Source organism: Pteropus vampyrus, unplaced genomic scaffold (genome assembly GCF_000151845.1).
Source record: "Pteropus vampyrus isolate Shadow unplaced genomic scaffold, Pvam_2.0 Scaffold240, whole genome shotgun sequence".
NCBI lineage: Eukaryota > Metazoa > Chordata > Mammalia > Chiroptera > Pteropodidae > Pteropus > Pteropus vampyrus.
In genome coordinates, this window is record NW_011889021.1 from 1,663,048 (window position 1) to 1,681,942 (window position 18,895).

The 18,895-nt window shown below is 36.2% G+C and overlaps 1 protein-coding gene across 1 annotated transcript in view; it reads left to right on the forward strand.

The window, feature by feature from the left end:
* SPON1 (spondin 1) overlaps positions 1 to 18,895 on the forward strand; it is a 239,968-nt gene that overhangs the window by 102,484 nt on the left and 118,589 nt on the right. The window contains exon 5 of the mRNA XM_011374183.2: positions 1,216 to 1,338. Coding sequence (XP_011372485.1) covers positions 1,216 to 1,338 — 123 coding nt within the window. The remainder of the gene's footprint in view (positions 1 to 1,215; positions 1,339 to 18,895) is intronic.

Sequence of the window (18,895 nt, forward strand, 5' to 3'; positions counted from 1 at the left end):
TGACCTTGGGCTGGTTGCCTAATCTACCTCAGTTTACTGATTTATAAAATGAGGTTAACTAAAGTACTTACCTCCTAGGATTGCTAGGACAATCCTAGCAATATATGCAAAGGGATCAGCACATACAAGAACTCTATACAATGTAGTCATTATTACAAAATCCCATACTTTTTTCTCCATCGTAGAGCCCAGAATTCACTTCTTCCACCCATCACTGATTTTGCATATTCGAACCAAATGAACCCATTGAATTCCATATGGAAGACTTGTAAAATGCTCTTCCTTACACTCAAAAGATTTTTATGCTCTTTGTCACTGCTCTTTATATATAATATTTAAGAGTAAATATCCAACTTGAAAAAAAAAGAACATTTATGTTAAAACCGCTAGAGGAACCGAAGATAAAGCAGTTGAAGCAAGCTGGATCTGTAGTCATTGTTTTTGTCTTGCGAGAAGCAGAACAGACTACAAGCAACAATGTACAGTTAGGGATGTGGGCTTGACGATTGAAAATACTGAATTTATTCATGTAATCGCTCTTTCTCCACTTATCAGCTATTCACAGCTAAAAATGGGGGCAGAAAGGGAATCTTAAGTTTTTCCTGGCTCAGAAGTAAACCTGAACTTAGGAACATATTCTCAAACCCCTACCCCTCCCAGTAAAGTCTCTGAAATGGTGATAAGAAGTAATGTGACTATATATGCATATCTTTTTAAAAAATAATTTTTGGCAGTTCTTTATTTTTTTCTCTTGTCTTTTTGTTCTCACTGCTCTCCTTTAAAGCTGCTTCTTCTGGTGCTGGCAGTTTGGCCCCAGAGGATATTTCTTAGAGAACACACACATGCATATTCCTCTTAAAATTTGGTGGAGAAACTGTTGTGGGAGGGGTGGGGAAAGAGACTCAGGCCCAGAATGGATAGCTGAGTGAATTTCATCCCTGTTTTTCCAAAATAGCCTTCATTCCAAATATTCTGCATTATTGGTCCCACAGGTCTCCTCACCTTATTAGAGCACAAGCTCTGATTTGTATTTGCAGAATACAGCTACCATACTTAGAGATATATACCAAATCTTTTATAACCCAAGTACTGACCTGGTTCTAGGTGTTATTAATCAATGAAAACTTCGCCTCATCTTTTCCCAAACATTAAGGATAGGATGAGACCAAGACCCACATTTGCTTCTTAACTTGTTGCCTTTCCTGACTGTTTCAGATTCTACGTTTGATGGGGTGACTGACAAACCAATCTTAGACTGCTGCGCCTGTGGAACTGCCAAGTACAGACTCACATTTTATGGGAATTGGTCTGAGAAGACACACCCAAAGGATTATCCTCGTGAGTAGAGTAGCCGGCCACTTTATGGGTTGGGAAAAGTGCAGAGTTCTGTTTGGTTGTGATGTATACTAGCTGAAGTATGTTAGGTCTGCTCGCTCTTGCCAAATGATTCATGAAGTACCCATCCCCAGTAAGTGAATTCATTGAGATAGGCAGATATAATAGTGGTATATTTCTAGCTTCTTTGCACAGCATTGTTCTAAGTGTTTTCTTATCTGTGACTTACAACAATATTCCTGATGTCATGCTGCTTATCTTCAGGTCAGACATTTGGTAACCTCAGTCCTCCTCAAATGGCTCTGTCCACAAGTTATACGAAAGACGTTTTTGTGCTAGAAATAGCTGGCAAAATGGACCTTCTCTCGACTCTACGGACCAACGTCAACAAATATTCAACATCCTCAACCACAGCAGGCATTGGTAGTCAGTACACCCTTTGCCTACTTATTCCAGATACCGCCTTAGAATCCTTTATAACACCATGCTTCAGAAAGCCAATACCAATCCATGAGAGTTGTCAGGAGACCCCCAAACTTGTTATAGTGGAGTAGATCCTTAATCGGGACCCTGCCAACTCCCTTTTATCATACAATTTTCTCAATAAATGCTTAGCATGTGCCAGGCACTGTGCTAAACTCTAGAGGTGTAATGAACAGAAAAAGACACAACTCATGGTCTCATGCAACTCAAGAGATTAGTGCAGAGACAGACACTAATCAAATAATCACACAAAAAGATGGCGAGATTTATAACTCTGAATAGTGGGCTTACTGTGTGTCAAGCGTTTTTACACATCATGTCATATAATCCTCAAAATAATCTGTTTTTGAGGATGAGCTCAGTAGAGATCAGAGAGATGTCATGATTTGCCCACAGTCAAGTAGTGGATCCAAGATTCCAAAAGGAGTTTTCAGGCCACTTGCTCTGCCGTTCTTTTGGATTGCCTTTAAGACTCGGTGTTACCCATTCTTTCTAACTGTGGGTGGCAGGATGTCTGTGTGTGGCACTGAGCTTTTTCTGTAGATTGTTTTATTCTTGTTCATTTCATTTTAGAGTTGCCACAGTTGGGAAAGAACAGTGGGACTGGGAGAAAGAGATTAAAAGGAGGGATTTGAGTCAGCCTTCAAAGGAAAGAGGAGCAAAGGGTACATATTTGGGACGTTAAGAAGACTCAGTCCAGACTAGAACCTCTGTGGTCCCCAGACAGCCCACCCAGAGGGGACTCCAACATTTTTTGGCAGGTCAAGAGCCCTGTTGTTTAGTTTTACCCACATGTAATTAAAGCTTGGGGTCCTGGAAGCCTCTTACAAGTTCATTCATTCTTCTGACTCTGGGATTCAGCTTGATCTGCTTCTGCTGGTATGGGAGACCTGCATAAACACACTTGGACTCTCTGCCTGGAGGGGGAAACCATTTGGAACAAGTATAATGGGAAAAATTTCCTCCAGTGCCTCCCATCCTCTAACTCAGAAGAAATAAAATGTTAGGAGCACATTATTCATCTTTTGTAATCCTAAGGAGTGTCTTGCTCTTTTCTGACACTGTTATTTCCCACAATCAAAAAAAAAAAAAAAATGGTGCAGACCATCGTTTCTGGGTCTTTGGGTCAAATCAAGAACAAATCAATAAAGAATTTCTATATTGTTTGGAGTTTCTTAATAAATATAGCAGATATATGTTCCAGGTCCCCAGGGATGGTTCCATGGTCAGATGTCAGAGTGTCTTAATTTTTGGTTGGAAAAATTTGGTCACTGTGTACAGAAGATCATTTATCACATCATACTGTAATTATTTCTTCAGGAGTCTTTTTTCCCACCAGACAAAGTTCTCCAGGACAAAAGCCATGACATGCTCATTTTTTAATTCTGTGTGCCCAGAAGTGCCCTGTGCCTTCTCAAGTGCTGTGTACTGATTGTTGAACTCAGAGTGGCATTTGCTATGACTCGGAAGGCAGATTTCTGATGCACGTCTAGTCAACATGGCCAATACTGAGCAGGGGATGAGGGCCAGACTTCCTTGGAGGGAAAGGAGTGGACTTGTATGCTTGGAACTGGAGCCAATTGGAAGGGCACAGAGAATGTCTAATGAGGACTTTTAAAATGTGATATTCTCAAAAATGATTTCTTCCAATCTTAGATCATAGGTGACTTTTCTTTTGCCTCTCCAGGGATGATTTTCTCTTGATAACCAACCCTTGCCATTTAGCTCAGTTAAGCCATGATGCTTCCCGACAACAGTGCAAAATGATAAATGCAGAGTACACTTCTCCTTATTGCTTATCCAAAACATCACTTTCTCTGCAAGGATCTCCAAGCAGCAGTTCTCAAGCTTTTAACTTTCAAGGCCCCTTCTACATTCTTAAAAATTATTGAGAACTCCAACATGCTTTTGTTTATGTGGATTGTGTCTCTCAATATTCACCGTATCAAAAAGTAAAACAGAAATGTAAAAATATTACTTAATTAATTTTAAAAATGAACATATAATGCATTAGCAATAATAAACTCATTACATGTTAGCATAACATATTTTATGAAAATAACCATGGTGTCCAAAACAAATTTAGTGAAAAAGACGTTGTTATTTTACAGTTTTGCAAATCTCTTTAATATCTGGCTTAATAGAAAACACCTGGATTCTCATATTTGCCTCTGCATTCAACCTGCTGTGGTTTTTTTTTTTTTTTTTTTAATTTTTGGTTGAAGTATGTGAAGAAGATTCTATCCCATATAAGTATGTAATTGGAAAAGAGGAAAGTATTTTAATAAGCTTTTTAGATAATTACAGATAATCTTCTTTGATACTACACCCAAACTCTGCAAACGGTACAGTATAGTAGTCTCCCCTTATCTGAGGGGATATGTTCTAAGACTCCCATTGGATATCTAAAACTTCAGATAGTACTGAACCCTATATAGTCTATATGTTTTTCCTATACATACATATTTATGATAAAGTTTAATGACTTTTCCATCTGAACTAAGCACATATCACACACTGTGGACACAGCTTTTGTAGTTTGAGGTGGGACAGCAAAACCAACATGAATTTCTTTGTTCACAATTTCACCAACAGACAATTCACTCTTACAGTAGACCTTAGCAACCTCAGCATATAATTTTTATTCTTTCCTTATAAATTGAGAACTCTCACCTTTTCACTTAAAAGAAGCACTTTATGCCTTCTCTTGGCATATCTGCATTGCCAGCATCACCACTCTTGCTTTTTGGGGACATTGTTAAGTAAAATAAGAGTTATTTGAACACCGTGATACTGCTACAGTAGATCTGAGAACTAAGACAGCTACTAACTGACTAAAGGCTGGTAGTGTATGCAGTGTAGACATGCTAGACAGAAAGATAATTCACTTCCAGGGCAAGAGAGAAGGAGATTTCATCACACTGCTCAGAACGGCATGCAATTTAACTTATGAATTGTTTATTTCTGGAATTTTTCATTTAATATTTCAGACTGTGGTTGACCTCAGGAAACTGAAATCATGGAGAGCAAAACCTCAGATTAGGGAGACTACTGTACTTTCTTAAAGATTAATTACAATGTAGAATATAAAACTGTATCAATGAACTTGGATTTAGTTACATTAAAATGCATTGCTTTACTTTGTACCTTGAATGGGTCTTTTATAAATGATTTTGTAACATCATACATCAGTCATTTGGAAAATATTGGTTTACTAAATTATACAGATAATTCAGATATTGAGATATCTTATTATGCAATATCAAAAATCACATTTATTAGTATCACTTCCAATTTCATTAGAAAAGTGTTTAAGTATTGGAAAGTTATAAAATTCATAGTGACAGATACATGTTTTCCAAAACTCTAAGTTTTGCCTGAAAGCTCAAATTTATCATTGGCAACAAATGCTATCAGCTGTTTTCCTTAAAGTGGCAGGTTCACTTCATTTTTGAGAAAATGTATGCCAGTTCTCAAGTCCGAATAACCATAATTTGTCTAGCGTTTGTTTTTCAAGTAAAAATGATGTTTTATGAAAATGAAAGAGTCCAGTCCAGCTTGCACCTGAAACAATTGCATGAGTGCTTTTATTCAAGACAATCATAGTACTTCAGTATATAGCTAAAATGCTTTGTGCCTATTTCCCAATAATAAAAAGATGTGTACTCAAAGATAGAATGATTTAACATAATTAATATTTTTTATGGCTTCATCAAGGACATTCTTAAGTGAAACTAATTTTTGTTGTTGTTTACTGTGAGTTTCTGGCAGTGAGGAATACATTGACTACTAATATAGTTTAAGGCCATTGCCTTGATCTGCATAAGTGCCAGCAGTTTTACTCACCTTGCTTTTGCACTGTCAATGTTAATGTCGACACATTGCAAAAGGCAAATAATGTCTCAGTATTACTATGAAAATAGTTTTCACCTCACAGGGCCCCTGAGAGAGCCTCAGGGTCAGGAGGGGTCTGTAGACCACACTTTGAGAACCTCTGTAATAAGATAAGATAGCAACCTAGGGCATTTGTCCTTCTGTTCTCTTTGGGTAACCCACCCTTGAGAATTCCCATTGGACTCTACATGGAGGATTGGGCAACACCCTCGAGCTTTCAGCCATCTCTTATGGTGGGACACATCTGCAGGTGGCTTTTCTCAACCATTGTACAAAATAATTTGTTCCAAATGCAATTTTGGGGTTCTCTCTCTTAGGTAACGGAGCATTCTCTGCATCCATAATACACCATTCTCTTGGAGGGGCCAGGCGTGGTGAGATAAGGAAGACAGGATGATGGCCTAAATAACCTCTGATGTTCCCTCTCTCTCTCCCTACTGGCCATCTGGAAATAGTGAGATTCTTTTAAAACACTCCCAACTGAGTAACTTCTAGAAATCCATTTTAAGGCTGGATCATGCAAGTTTTACCTCCTAATTTTATAAGTGGGAAAAAAAAACTGAAGTACAAAGAAGTTAAGGGCTCAGATCACATAGCCAGAGAGTGTCAGAACCAAAATCAAAGCTCAGATCTCTTGATTCATTTTTGCCCTTCTCTGGGAGCTATCATGAGGCAGTTTTCTCTCTTCTGCAGTAAAATTAAATATCTTATACACAAAGCATCTTTTAATAAGGCCCTGCTGTACCACCATGGACTCAATGGACTGATACCAGATTCTGAACAGCTTTGCCCCACTGCACAAAGACCTGCTCTGTGGAGATCCAAACTTAGAAGTGAGAAAGAGGTCTGGATTCGCTGAGCCTGAACAGAGTTCCAAAACCTTGGGGTATTAGAAGTACAAGCCCCCCATCCCCAGCCCCAGTGTTTGTCCTCAGCACTGTGACTCTGTAGTGCCCAGCAGTGGTCCTGGAGCATGTGTTCTTTACACGATGACTGGGCAGTGTTACTATATAGGGATGTCCCAGGAGTTGTAGACATGCCCAGTCTTTGCCAGGGCATTGGGAGTTGCCTAACAGATGCTGAGTCTCTTTACTCTCTTGTTCTGAACACAGTTTCTGGGTTTTTGACAAATGCTTCCACCCTAAGAGACTCTGTAATCTCCCTTGACAATAGAAACTGCATAATTCCCCCCATTTTTGATATAGGTTTAAAACCATTTAACAAATGCATATTGTCAAAAAGAACATTTTTTCCAGGAGCCAATGATTTTTCACATTTGAGAGCACATTGCTTCAAATATAAACAGAGCCACTGGGAAATGTACTCTACAGAATCAAAGTTAATTTTATAATGAAATTCAGCCATTTTTTTCATTGGGTCACTTAATTAAAAAACTTATTAATTATTAAATCCAATCACTTGAAAGACTACCACTCACACACTTGAGAGCTACTTTCGTTTCTTTGTATATTCATCCCTAGACAGAGTTTCTACATCACATTTGAATTCATTGTGTTCTACTTTTGGCATTGGATTTTATTTCCATGGGCACGATTTATTACACTAGCTTGCTCTTAACCGCTTACCTAACTGTTCTTTTATTGAACATTTAGGTGATGTCAGGTCTTTTGCTAGCATAAAAAAGCACTGCAATAACAAAACTTTGTCCATAAAGTATTCCTCCACCTTCCTACTTCCTTTGAATTATTTCTCTGAAATAATTTCCCAAGAGAAAGACTACTGGATCAAAGGATATGGACTTTGTGGGGGCTTTTGAGGGTTTTTTTTTTTTTTTTTGCCAGATTCTTCTCCAAAACATATGTATCAATTCACCATGTTACCAAGAATGAATAAATACATCTGTTTCTCCCAGCCTCCTCAGCATTCATTTTAACTTTTTTGTTTGGGTCTTGTCAAGTAATGGTTATAAAAATTAAAAACCTTATCGTTTTAAACTGACATTGGTTGGATTACTAACACACTGGAATCTTTTTACATGTTTATTGACCTTTGCCTTTTAAACCACTAGGGTGTTGGTAGGAATCAAGTCTAACTGCTCATTATCTCTCTGAGGCCTAGCTCATTGTCTGGCACATTGAAAGCCTCTCAATAAGCAGTGTTGAATGAATGAATGAATGAATGAATGAGAAGTAGTTATAAAATGAGCAAGGAGAGAGTAAAGGGAGATGAGCAATGAAAAGCCACTGAAGAGATTAGGGCAGCAGAGAGATAGGACCTTATGTGGCTACTGAGTGGAGAACACATTGAATGGAACTGGTAATATATGGGAAGATGGGTTAGGAGAATATCAAAGTGATGGCGATAGGTTGGCTAAGGCAGTGGCCTTGGTGATGGAGAGAATGGATAGGTTCGAGATCTTTTAGAGGTAAGTTCAGTCATTCATTGGATGTGGAGGAATGAGAGAGAGAAGCATCAAAGCTGACAAGCCAGATTTCCAGCTTGGAAATGGAAACACTCTTCCTTTTAAAATAGTCCTCAATATTACTCTCTTTCTATTTTTATAAATGATTGTGAAATAATTGTATCAAGTTTTATAAAGGGTCCTATCAGAATTTTAAGTGAAATTGCATTAAGTCCTCAGTTACTTTGGAAAGAATTGGTAGCTCTATAATATTTAGCTTGCTCAGTTTCTTCCCATTCATGAATAAGACTACTCATGGGTTTCCTTAGGATAGTGGATTGCCCAGGATAGTAATGAGCCACATATGGGCCATAGGCTTCTTCTCTTGATCTAACTTAAGAAACAAAATTAAACATTCAACCGACAATAATCACACTCCTTTCCACCATCACTGGGAACCTCCTCCCCAAGCTGAGTAATCATGCCCATCAGAGCCTCCTGGCTGTGCCACCACCAGGCTGAGTCACAAGCAGAGCATGTCACCAGGAAACAGAATTTGGCACCAAGCACCTGTGTCACGATATACCATTTCAGTAGAAGAAGGGACAAAAAAGAAAGGATTAGCTTCTTCCCCCTTTTCGTCCTCCCTTCCCTCCACCTTTCTGGGAGGTCTTAGGGAAACAACTCGCTGTGTAACGGAGTAGAGAAGGGAAGTCAGTAATCTGGTTTTCCAGTTAAACTTGGCAGGTTGAATACATAAATTAATCTGTGATCTTTCCTCAGATCCCATAAAGGTAACACTAGATGAATAAAAACGATATAAAACCACAGAGACAAGAAAAGAGGAAAGAAGGCTACACCACAAAAGAGATATCACCCAAGTCTGGGGAGATGGGAAACAGAGGAGCAAGTGGCAACTATTTTAGCAGAGTGAGGCAGGTGAATCCTAGAACTTGCATAGAGGGCAGTGCTTAAGAACTAAGCCAATTCATTTTACGAACACAGGAATCACCTCAGGAACTAAAAGAAGGCCAAGTGCTTAGCATGATGAATGAAAAAGACATATAATCTTGAAGTTTTCGAATAATGGGCATAGGGACAACCCTAACTGCATCCAGAAAAACAGGTCGCAAACAAAGGATCCAGAACTGAGTGGCAACAGACCTCGTTCAAGCAACATAAATGTCCAAAACAACGGAGCAAAGTCAAACTCCAAATCCATGGTCATAAATTCTCAAGGGAAACCATTTTTATTCGGCCCAGTGTTCAGGCAAAGACAGAGAAACTTTCTTTTTGAATCACTTTTTCATTGAAAATTTGTCCCTCCAAGGGCCCTGCCTTCCTGCTTTCTCTAACCCTGCCATGCCCTTATAAATTGTTCCTTCATCAGACTCTCCTCTCTTGCCTCATTGATTACATCATTTGTTTCCTGTGGCACTCTGACTGATATGGCCACATTTTCAGAAATTGATTCTTAGACTTTGTACATGTATTACCTTAGTAAAATAAAAAAGCTAAATTAATAAATGCAACAAAGTCAGTTATAACTGTAGGATTTCACCTACATCCCCACTATACTACTACCTTCTTTGACTTATTCAGAATCTCCTCTTTCCCCACCACTCGAATGCCACTTCCCTCCCATTGCTCCTAGGACCTAGAGACATCCAAATGGGACTGTGTTTTTCTGGGTCTGTAGGTAAACTCAGATGCCAATTTGGTTCCCATTTCTATGACCTCTAATTCCCTTCTCTCTTTACCAGCACTGGGTTCTCATCCCACCCAAACCATATTTAACGCAGCAATGTTATAAGTAGACACTTCTATGCTTGCACGTTAAGTGATTTCTGAAACTTTAGCTAAGAGAATACCCTTTAATAATGGGGAATGAATTTGCACAGATCATGCTTCTTGGTGTAAACATATATGCAATTTCTGTAAACACTGAGACTTGAACAAATTTTAATTTTTCCTAAAGGAATCCCTTTCCCCCTTGAAAGCTTTGAAGCTTCTTTCTTGTTTACCCTTCATAAAGTTAATTCCTAGGATTATTTTATATTTTTGTTATTATTATCAATAATATTTCCAATTTTTATCATTTTTTTCTGCCAGGTTACACTTAATATACTAGAATGCTATTGATCTTTTATTCACTTTTATTGTAAATACGTGCTTCTATTTCTGATAGTTTAATCTAAAATTCCTTGGATTACATAAATAATCACTCATAATTTGCCCACAAAAAGCAACACGTTTTTTTGTCTTTCCCCCACCCCCGCCCCCAACAACTATTCTATGATTTCTATGGTCTCCTTGTTCACTGGTAAGAATCACCAGTACAATGTCAATTAATAATGGCAAAAATGGGTAGCTTTGTTTGGCTCCTTTTTGTATTTAAAACGTCTTTAATATCTCTTAAGTACAATGTTGACTTTTGGCCTTAAATAGATATTCATATAGATGTCTACTTTTAAGTTTTTAATGGGTGTTGGACTTTTCAAATGTCATTTTAGCACATATAATTGTGATTTAATCTTTTTTGTGGAATATTACAATTAATAGTTTTCAATTTGCTAGACTATTCTTCCAATCTGTGGTGAAGCTAACTTGATCATGGTGTGTTTTTACCTTTAGTGAACATGCATAATTATTCTTCCACTATTATGTACTATTTGCAATGCATTATGTTGATTTTTCCATGCATATTCTCAATAACCCTTGCCTTAGCCCCATAGATGAGTACTGTGTTTCCTATTTACAGAAGAGGAAATTGAGTCCCAGGAAGATTAGCAATTAGACATAGTTCATAGAACCAATGTATGGTGGAGCCAGGCTTTGAATCCAGGTCTGTCTGACCCTAGAGCGCTTTTGTTATGGCTCTCCTTTAAAGTGGTAATCTATCAGTATTGTTTTTAAATTCTTCACAAGTATATGCAAGAGTAAAATAGATCTACAGTTTCTGATTCTTAAATCTGCTCTTTATCTTACTTTAGTTTCAAGATCACATTACTTTTGAGGACTTAATTGGTTAGTTACTGTCTACCCTTCTGTATTGGTCATTGATACTTTGAAAGAATTAGCCACAAACACTGAATTTTTCCTCTGTCCTCACCTCCAAGTTCTCTTTCAATTTCTTCTTCAGTTATTGGTGTACTCAGGCTCTTTCTTTTGTGTTAGTTTTAGAATTTATTTTTTCCTTAAAAAAATAATCCATTTTTTCAGATATTCATAGTTCATAGGAGACCACTATAGAGTACAAAAGGATAATTCTCTCTTATTTCCTGACTAAATCTACCTGTGTTGGCTTTATCTAATGAATACTTTGTTAGCTTAGTAAATAATGCTATTGTTATCTCTTTTCTAATTTATATGTATGTCTGGTTTTATATATACTGTTCTCTCATTTCTTTTGGATTGCCTTTTTGTTCCTTTGCTAAATTTTTATATTGTTTAGTTAATATTGTTTACTCATGCTAATTTCCCCATTTTTAAAAAATATTAATAATAACTACACTTAAGGCTGTGTGTGAATTTTCTTCTTAGTAGATCCCTGAGCCCCCTCCTAGAACTTTTAATATGTAGTTCTCATTTTTATAGTTTTCTTAATCAAGTTCTTTTGTACTTTATCTTCTTGACATACTCGTTAATTAACAGAGTATTTTTAAATTTCCAAGTTGTCAGGGATTTGGGTTTATTTTTTTGTTCTTAATTTTGTTTATTTCATTTTGGCAAGACAGTATGTAATAGATAATTTCTAATTTTTTGTATTAACGATGTTTTGGGGTTTTTTAAATAACCTTGTATATGTTTACTTTAGAAAGCCTTTTTTCTTATTCTACCTCAGGTGCTGTGGAATAGGTTACCTACTTCATGGCACACGAGCATCAGTGGTCCATGCAAGGCCCCTCTAGCTTTGTTTGTTTTTTTTTTGTTTCATTCCATTTATCCCACATATATTATGATTACTGTCATATTATAATTTTTTCTTCTATCTTATTTTATATTTTCTTATTATAATTTCTTTTTCTTTCATTTTTAAAACTATTTCTTTTATTTCCATAGTCTAAATTAAGTTTTCTCCAGCAGGTTTAAATGTTATTTGATTCATTGTTTGTTGTTATTCTTATGGTGGTTGCCTTTAATTTAAGACACATATTTATGTTTATTTATTTCTATTGATTTCATAAACATTTTAAGATTTACATCTTCCCTGAACAAAACAAGAATACTAGCATGCTCTCAGATTCCTTTTGGTCTCTACCATCCTCTACCCAAATACGCACTTTATATGATTATTTTCTAGTATTTTATTTCTCTATTGTTATGGATATTATCTTTTTCTTTTCTGAACTTTAGAGAATAGGTAGCAGACATTATGCCTGGTCTTTTACCCTTAAATACTTCAGTCATGTATTTCCCAAGAACAAGGACATTCTTTTACAAATCACAGTACACTTATCATTAACATCAATAAAATACTATTATCTAATCTATGTACCTTGTTCAAATTACATTAATTGTACCTCTAATGTTCTCTATAAAAATACTATATGATGTCAGTATAATGCAAGCCACAAATATGAGCTGTTCTAGTAGCCAGGTTAAAAAGGTAAAAAGAAGCAAGTAAAATTAATTTTAATAATTAATTTTATTTAAGCCAATATATTCACATATTATCATTTCTACATGTAATTAATATGAGAATTTATTATGATGATATTTTACATTATTTTTTTCAAATTAAAACGCAGTATGTATTTTACAATTATGGAACATCTCAATTTTGAATGGCCACATTTCATTTACTCAATAGCCATGTGTGGCTAATGGCCACTATATTGCACAGCACAGCTCTGTAGCAAATTAAAAATAATGCTCAGGATTCAATCCAGGATCATACACTGCATTTGCTTGTCAAGTCTCTTTAGCCTCCTTTAATTTGGAGCAGTTCCTTTGTCTTTCTTGACTTTCGTGACAGTGACATTTTTGAAGAGTACCAGGTAGTTTTTTTGCAGATTATCTCTCAGTTTGGGATCGTCTGATGTTTCCTCATGATTAAATTCAGGTTGTGCATCTTTGGCAGGGATACCACAGCCATTATGAATATCTGTTTAACACCCAATTTACATTTGGTTCTTTTTCTTTACTTCCTATTCTTGCTTCATATAACTAATATCTTCCCTTTGAGGATATATATGTGCTTAGGTTAAATTTTTGGTCCATCTGTTGAAATAAAGCCTCTTCATGTTCAGTTTGTTTTCTGTTTTACTAGTTGTACCCCCTCGATATCTAGTAATTGTAGCAGGTGGTCTTATGTTTCTCTGGTGATATAACTTTAGGCCTGGTAGTGTGTGATGGGAAAGGACCAAATCCTGGGTGGTATTTCTTCTGATGTATTCCAAGGAAGTAAAAATGATGAGGCCAGGGAAGAGAAGACAAGCATTACATCACTCTCTCAGTTCCCCCATTGGCTTCCATTCTCCTGGTGCCTTCTCCAGTCAGATTCATCCCAACACTCTTAGAACAAAGCAGGAATAGGAAGAGGTGATCGCCTTAGGTTCTAATCCCCAGCCCTGTGAGTTTGGAGAGGGAAGGGGTAGAAATGAGTAGATTCAATAGTGCCCTGGCTTCCTTCATCTTTTCTTCTCTTAAGAAGAGCTTTTTGCTGCCCTGAGGTTCCTCTGGATAGGGAGGGGAATGCAGCTAGCCTGGTGCTGCAGACATTTGGGTTGCAGAACAAGCAATGTCTTTCATTTGGCAATGCCAGAGATGAGAAATAGGAGAATTCCAGTACTCCTCCTAAATCCATCCTCTCTGCAAAGGGTTAGAGGAAAGAGGAGGAATCATCAGTCCTCCTCTATCTATCCTTTTCTCTTTGGTCAGGTGCCTTCCACCCCATCCTAAACCTCCAGTCAGGACAGCCTTTGATTTCCCCTTTATTTTAGTGTTATTATTAGCTCCATGGATCTGTAACTCTCTCAGTTTCTGAAGCTTCCCAGGGTTAAATGTAGAGGAGTGAAGAGGGTATGCTAATTCACTATCTCATCAGGAACCAAGCAATAACTTTTCAGGATTTTTTGTTGTTTCTGTTCAATCCGTTTAATTCTTGACAATATCCATCCTTACCGCTATATTATGGTAAGTTTAATCATGTTTTTCAGGCTTTCTATTATTTTACCATTTTCTTTTTGATTTTTCATATTCTGATAATGAAATGTTAACATCTTGATTTAAAATTGTGTATTTATAATTTCTCATTGGTTTTTAACAGTGATTGTCTTTTATTTGTTGCTATGTTCTTTGGGCCCTATAAATGTAAAATCATTTTGTTCTCATTATTCACTCTGACTTTTAGCATCAAACAATTAACATAATTAGCTCCACTTAAAAATTTTTGCCTTAAATTCAGCCACGTCTGACATCACAATCTCCTTTTTCTTCTTTTTAATTTTTTTATCTTTTTAGTGTTTTTTGTTTTTTTTTCTTATTTTTAGACTTTCTAGACATTTTAAAGATTTCTCAGTAAATTATTGCATTAATCCAATTGGAAGCTTTTTTGTTTTCTTTTTTTTTTCTTTTCTTTATTTTGCTTCCCACATGATTGTTTAAGCTTACAATTATTTTAACTTTAGTCCTATTTATTTGTTTTGCCATTCTCAGTTTTTTTTACCTCTTAATTTTTATAGTTAATTTGTTTTTGTTTTACTAAAGTTTCTTGGATATTATATAGGCAATGGTTTTTGTTTTTTGTTTTTTGGTTGTTTTTTTATTTTGGTTGTGCTTAATTTTATTCCTTTTGACAATAATCTTTTTAATTCAATTAACTATCAATTTAAAATAAACAACAAAGAATTATTTCTGTTTTATCAATACATTCATCCCTTATTTGAATAATATCTTTTAATTCACTTTTATGGAAACCTTTGCTGGTTTTGTTTTTCTCAAATCTTTTCTTATTTTCATTCTCCATTGATTTAACTTACTACTCAATTTATTTATTTTAATCTACTTTTAACAATTCTCCAACTCCTATCATAAATAATTCTTCCCTGTTATTTTTCTTACTTATCTCTTCAATAGATACTTAGTAATTCAGGATTTCTTACTATTTTTAATAGCATCATTTTTTTCAAGTTTGTCTTTAAGGATCAGATTTATTTTTGAAGTAAACTTTGAAGTCAGTGGTTGTCCATTAGTGGGTGATTAAATTTATTAGCATTGAAAGTCTGTGAAAGTCTTTTCATTTGAAGAAAAACCTAAATTATATAGCCTTTTACTCTGACTACTTTGTACCTGGTTTTTCATTACGATGAAAAAAAACGTAGTTCATATTCACTTATGAGTTATATTCCTTTACGCAACACCTGTAGCCAAGCTCCTTACAGATGCTTTCTTTTTTTCTTGTAGTTAAAATAAAATATTTGATTATGAGTTATTTTAAATGGAAACTTAAGTAAGGATTTATTTATACTTTCAGCTATTTTATTAGTGGTGACATTTTTCTTCTAGAGCATCTTTTTTTTAATCTTTGATTTTGTTGTTGTTGTTCTTTCTTGTTTGCTTTATTAGTCCACAAATCTATCCATAGCATTTATTGTGTGTGGGCAATGTGATCAGTTTATTCTTGTTTATTCCTTCTCTTTCTTTAGGAACTCTTATCTCTCCCAGAGCATTTCATTCTCCAGATCCATCTTCTTTTGCATCTTTTTTGTATCTCTTTTCATGTTCTGCATATTTTTCCCAAGTTCATTTTCTCTTTCTCTGTTTAGTTTCCTATAGCATCTAATTCTACATTTTACCTACATTATCATTGTTTACTCCTTCTCACTCCTTTCTCCTATAATGAGGTCTTCTGAAATTAGTATAATGTCTTTCTCCCACATTTTAAAAAATAGATTGCACCTATTCTCTAAATTCTGGTTTTAGCCTCATTTTATTTCATTGTTTACTGATTTTGCACACACCCCCAACCCACCCTGCACCAGGTTCTTAATTCATGTTTCTTCTCTCATACAGCCAAAACATTTTTAATAATTCAAAAATCACTCTTTTCCCCTATTACTCATGTTGACATAAGAAACATTCAAGCCTATAGAGAATTTTTATAAGAGTTTATCTGAGCCAAACTGGTAACATATGCTGGGGAGTGAGATCTCAAATGCTCCTGGAGAATAACCGTTTTGCAGCTTCTTGTATGCATTTGAAATTAAGGAGGAAAAGTAAGGAAGATTACATGGAGGTGGGAGAAAGCAAGCCAGGGATTGGATTACAGGATAGTTAACAAGATTATGGGCTCACTTGAGGGTGGTTATTTCGAAGATGTGTTAACCTAGATGCATAGGAACAATAGGCAGAGCTTACTTAAGGCAAAGATAAACCTTTTACCAAAAAAGTTATATGCCTGGGACTGCTACACACAATGACCTGCCCAGTTAAGAATTTATGATTAGATCGCCCTGTGAGGTTACTTTCCATAGAACCCCTTTTTTCAACCACACTTATTTTTCCTGGATTTTCTTGTGATGATTATGACTGCTACTTCTGAAACCTTTGTTTCAGACCATCTTATTGGCATTTAAATAGAACTTGAAATTAAAAGGTTCACAGCTCCTCATTCTGTCTTCTCAAAAGTCCACAAACTATATTTCTTGAGCATATTTTTTCTTAAATAAGACATGCTTGTATTGGATTGACCATCAGAATTATATAAAGTAATACTTTTCTTACATCTATCGAGGTGAAGTCCATTACCACTGATAGGTGTAAGCTAATTTATTGATAACTTGCCATTTTCTCCTGCTGGTTGGTAATTTAAATAGGACATGGTTTCTGCATCTCATTCATGGAGCTTAAATAGTCACCTGTTTTGAACTGATTTGAGGAGGAAAAAAGATTGAATTCATAGGCAGGTCATGGATCAGTTTTTATGTAAGGTCTAATGCTACCAGTTTCCCCGGCAAAATGGATGTGATTAACACTGAAGTATGAGACCAACCCATGCATTTTCGTTTAGTATTTCCATCGAACCTGTTTGCCAGTTCCTATGTTGTGATTCCAAGAAATTCAGGCTTTAATAATAAAGACTTCAATTTCCCTTCACATGAAAATATTTTAAACTCCAAAAAGCTTTATGAAATCATAAGAGAGAGAATATACAAAGTCCATTAAACAACAGCATTATGTATGGTTACCCAGGAATTTGCACACAAAACTCTGCTAAAGCTAACGGCATTTATGTACTTAAGTTTTCCAAACAACGAGTTGAAAAATATACCCTCAAGAATTGTTTATGCCAAGACAGCCCAACTATTTATAATCACAAGTGGAGTTTCTGCAAAGGTCTGTGCCAAGCACTACAGTCCTGGCAAACATCCCTCCCAATTTGCAAGAACTCTACTGTTTTGGGCTCGAAGTGAAGCATGAGTACAAAGAAATACTTTCAGCTATTTCCTAGCCTCAGTTAAATTCAGAGTGAAAGAACATATAAGACAAAGGGTGTAGGAAATCACAGCGCAGGCAGCCCTGCCTTATATTTAGTGAAAAGGATTAGTATGGGTGACCCTGCAGTAAAGCTCAATGCCTGTGATTAGAGAGTAGGATAGTTGTAATCCCTTTATTCTACCACTGAGTTGATTGATTAAATTGAAAGTTACAAGTCAAATGCCCCAAAAGCATCTAAGGACTTTTCTGAGTCTGTGCATAGTCTTATGATCCTAATGACCTTCCATTGGAATATAAAATGTGTACTACCTGCATGGAACACATGAAGAAAGGCTTGAGCGGAAGCTAAACTTTTCACAACCACCACCAAGAGTTTAATTAAACTCTCTCTAACATAATAAGCTTGGTTCAATTTAAAAGGAAAATGTACCATGTTTTCCCCACACATGGAGCTTCACAGGGTCTTGCAGCTCAAGTGGAAAGAATAGAAAGCAGAAGGCTTTCTCTTTACATCTGGCTCCTCAAAATGGGCTAAGAGGCTTTCTTGGAGGGTTTTGCTGGCTGGGACAGTTAGTGTTTACAGATGTGAGTGGCTTTCAGTCATTGAATGCAAATTGCATTTTCTTTGTTGTGCATACCCTGGGAAAACCAAGAGGAAGAAGAGGAATAATGTTCCTTCATCTGCCCACCCACACTGAAATTCAAGCACAGTTTTTTTCAGGTTTATTGGGTCCCTAAGCAACCTTTGAAGAGAGCTGTACATCTGTCCGGCTGTTTCTACTGCAGCAAACGTATTCATTTGGCTTTGCTTTTCAAGGTTCTGGTTCCATCTTTGTTCCATTGACTAAATTTTTAGGTAAATATTTCTTGCCTACAGACCTGAGTGGCTGCCCAGCTCCAAGGCTAATTCTGCCTCCCTTTTAAATTTTGATCTATATTCTGAAGGCGAGCTCATTAGAAAGAAAAAAAAAAAGAAGAAAGAAGAAAGAGAGAGAGAAAGAAAGATGGCTAGCTTTTAGTGTGGAAACTGAAAGCCAGAAAAATAAGCTAAAGCAGAAGGTGGGAGAAAGCAGGTTCTTGCTGGAATACTGAATCTCAACACCAAATATCAGAAAAATGTGGGAGCTGAAGGAACATTTCTGAGGTAAGAGAAAGTATAATCCAGGTTTTTTCTTGCCCCAAGAAAGAGTGGCCAGTAGTCAGCACTATGCTAAAAGGTAGCATATACTGCATACAATCTGAACCGCCATGGACTGGGAAGTCAGATTCAACCTGGAGTCTTGTATCTGAGACTTAGGAAAATTGCCATACATTTCTGTGCCTTGGTTTCCTCATTTGTAAGCAGGGATAATCAAAGCATCTGCCTCATAGAGCTGTTTT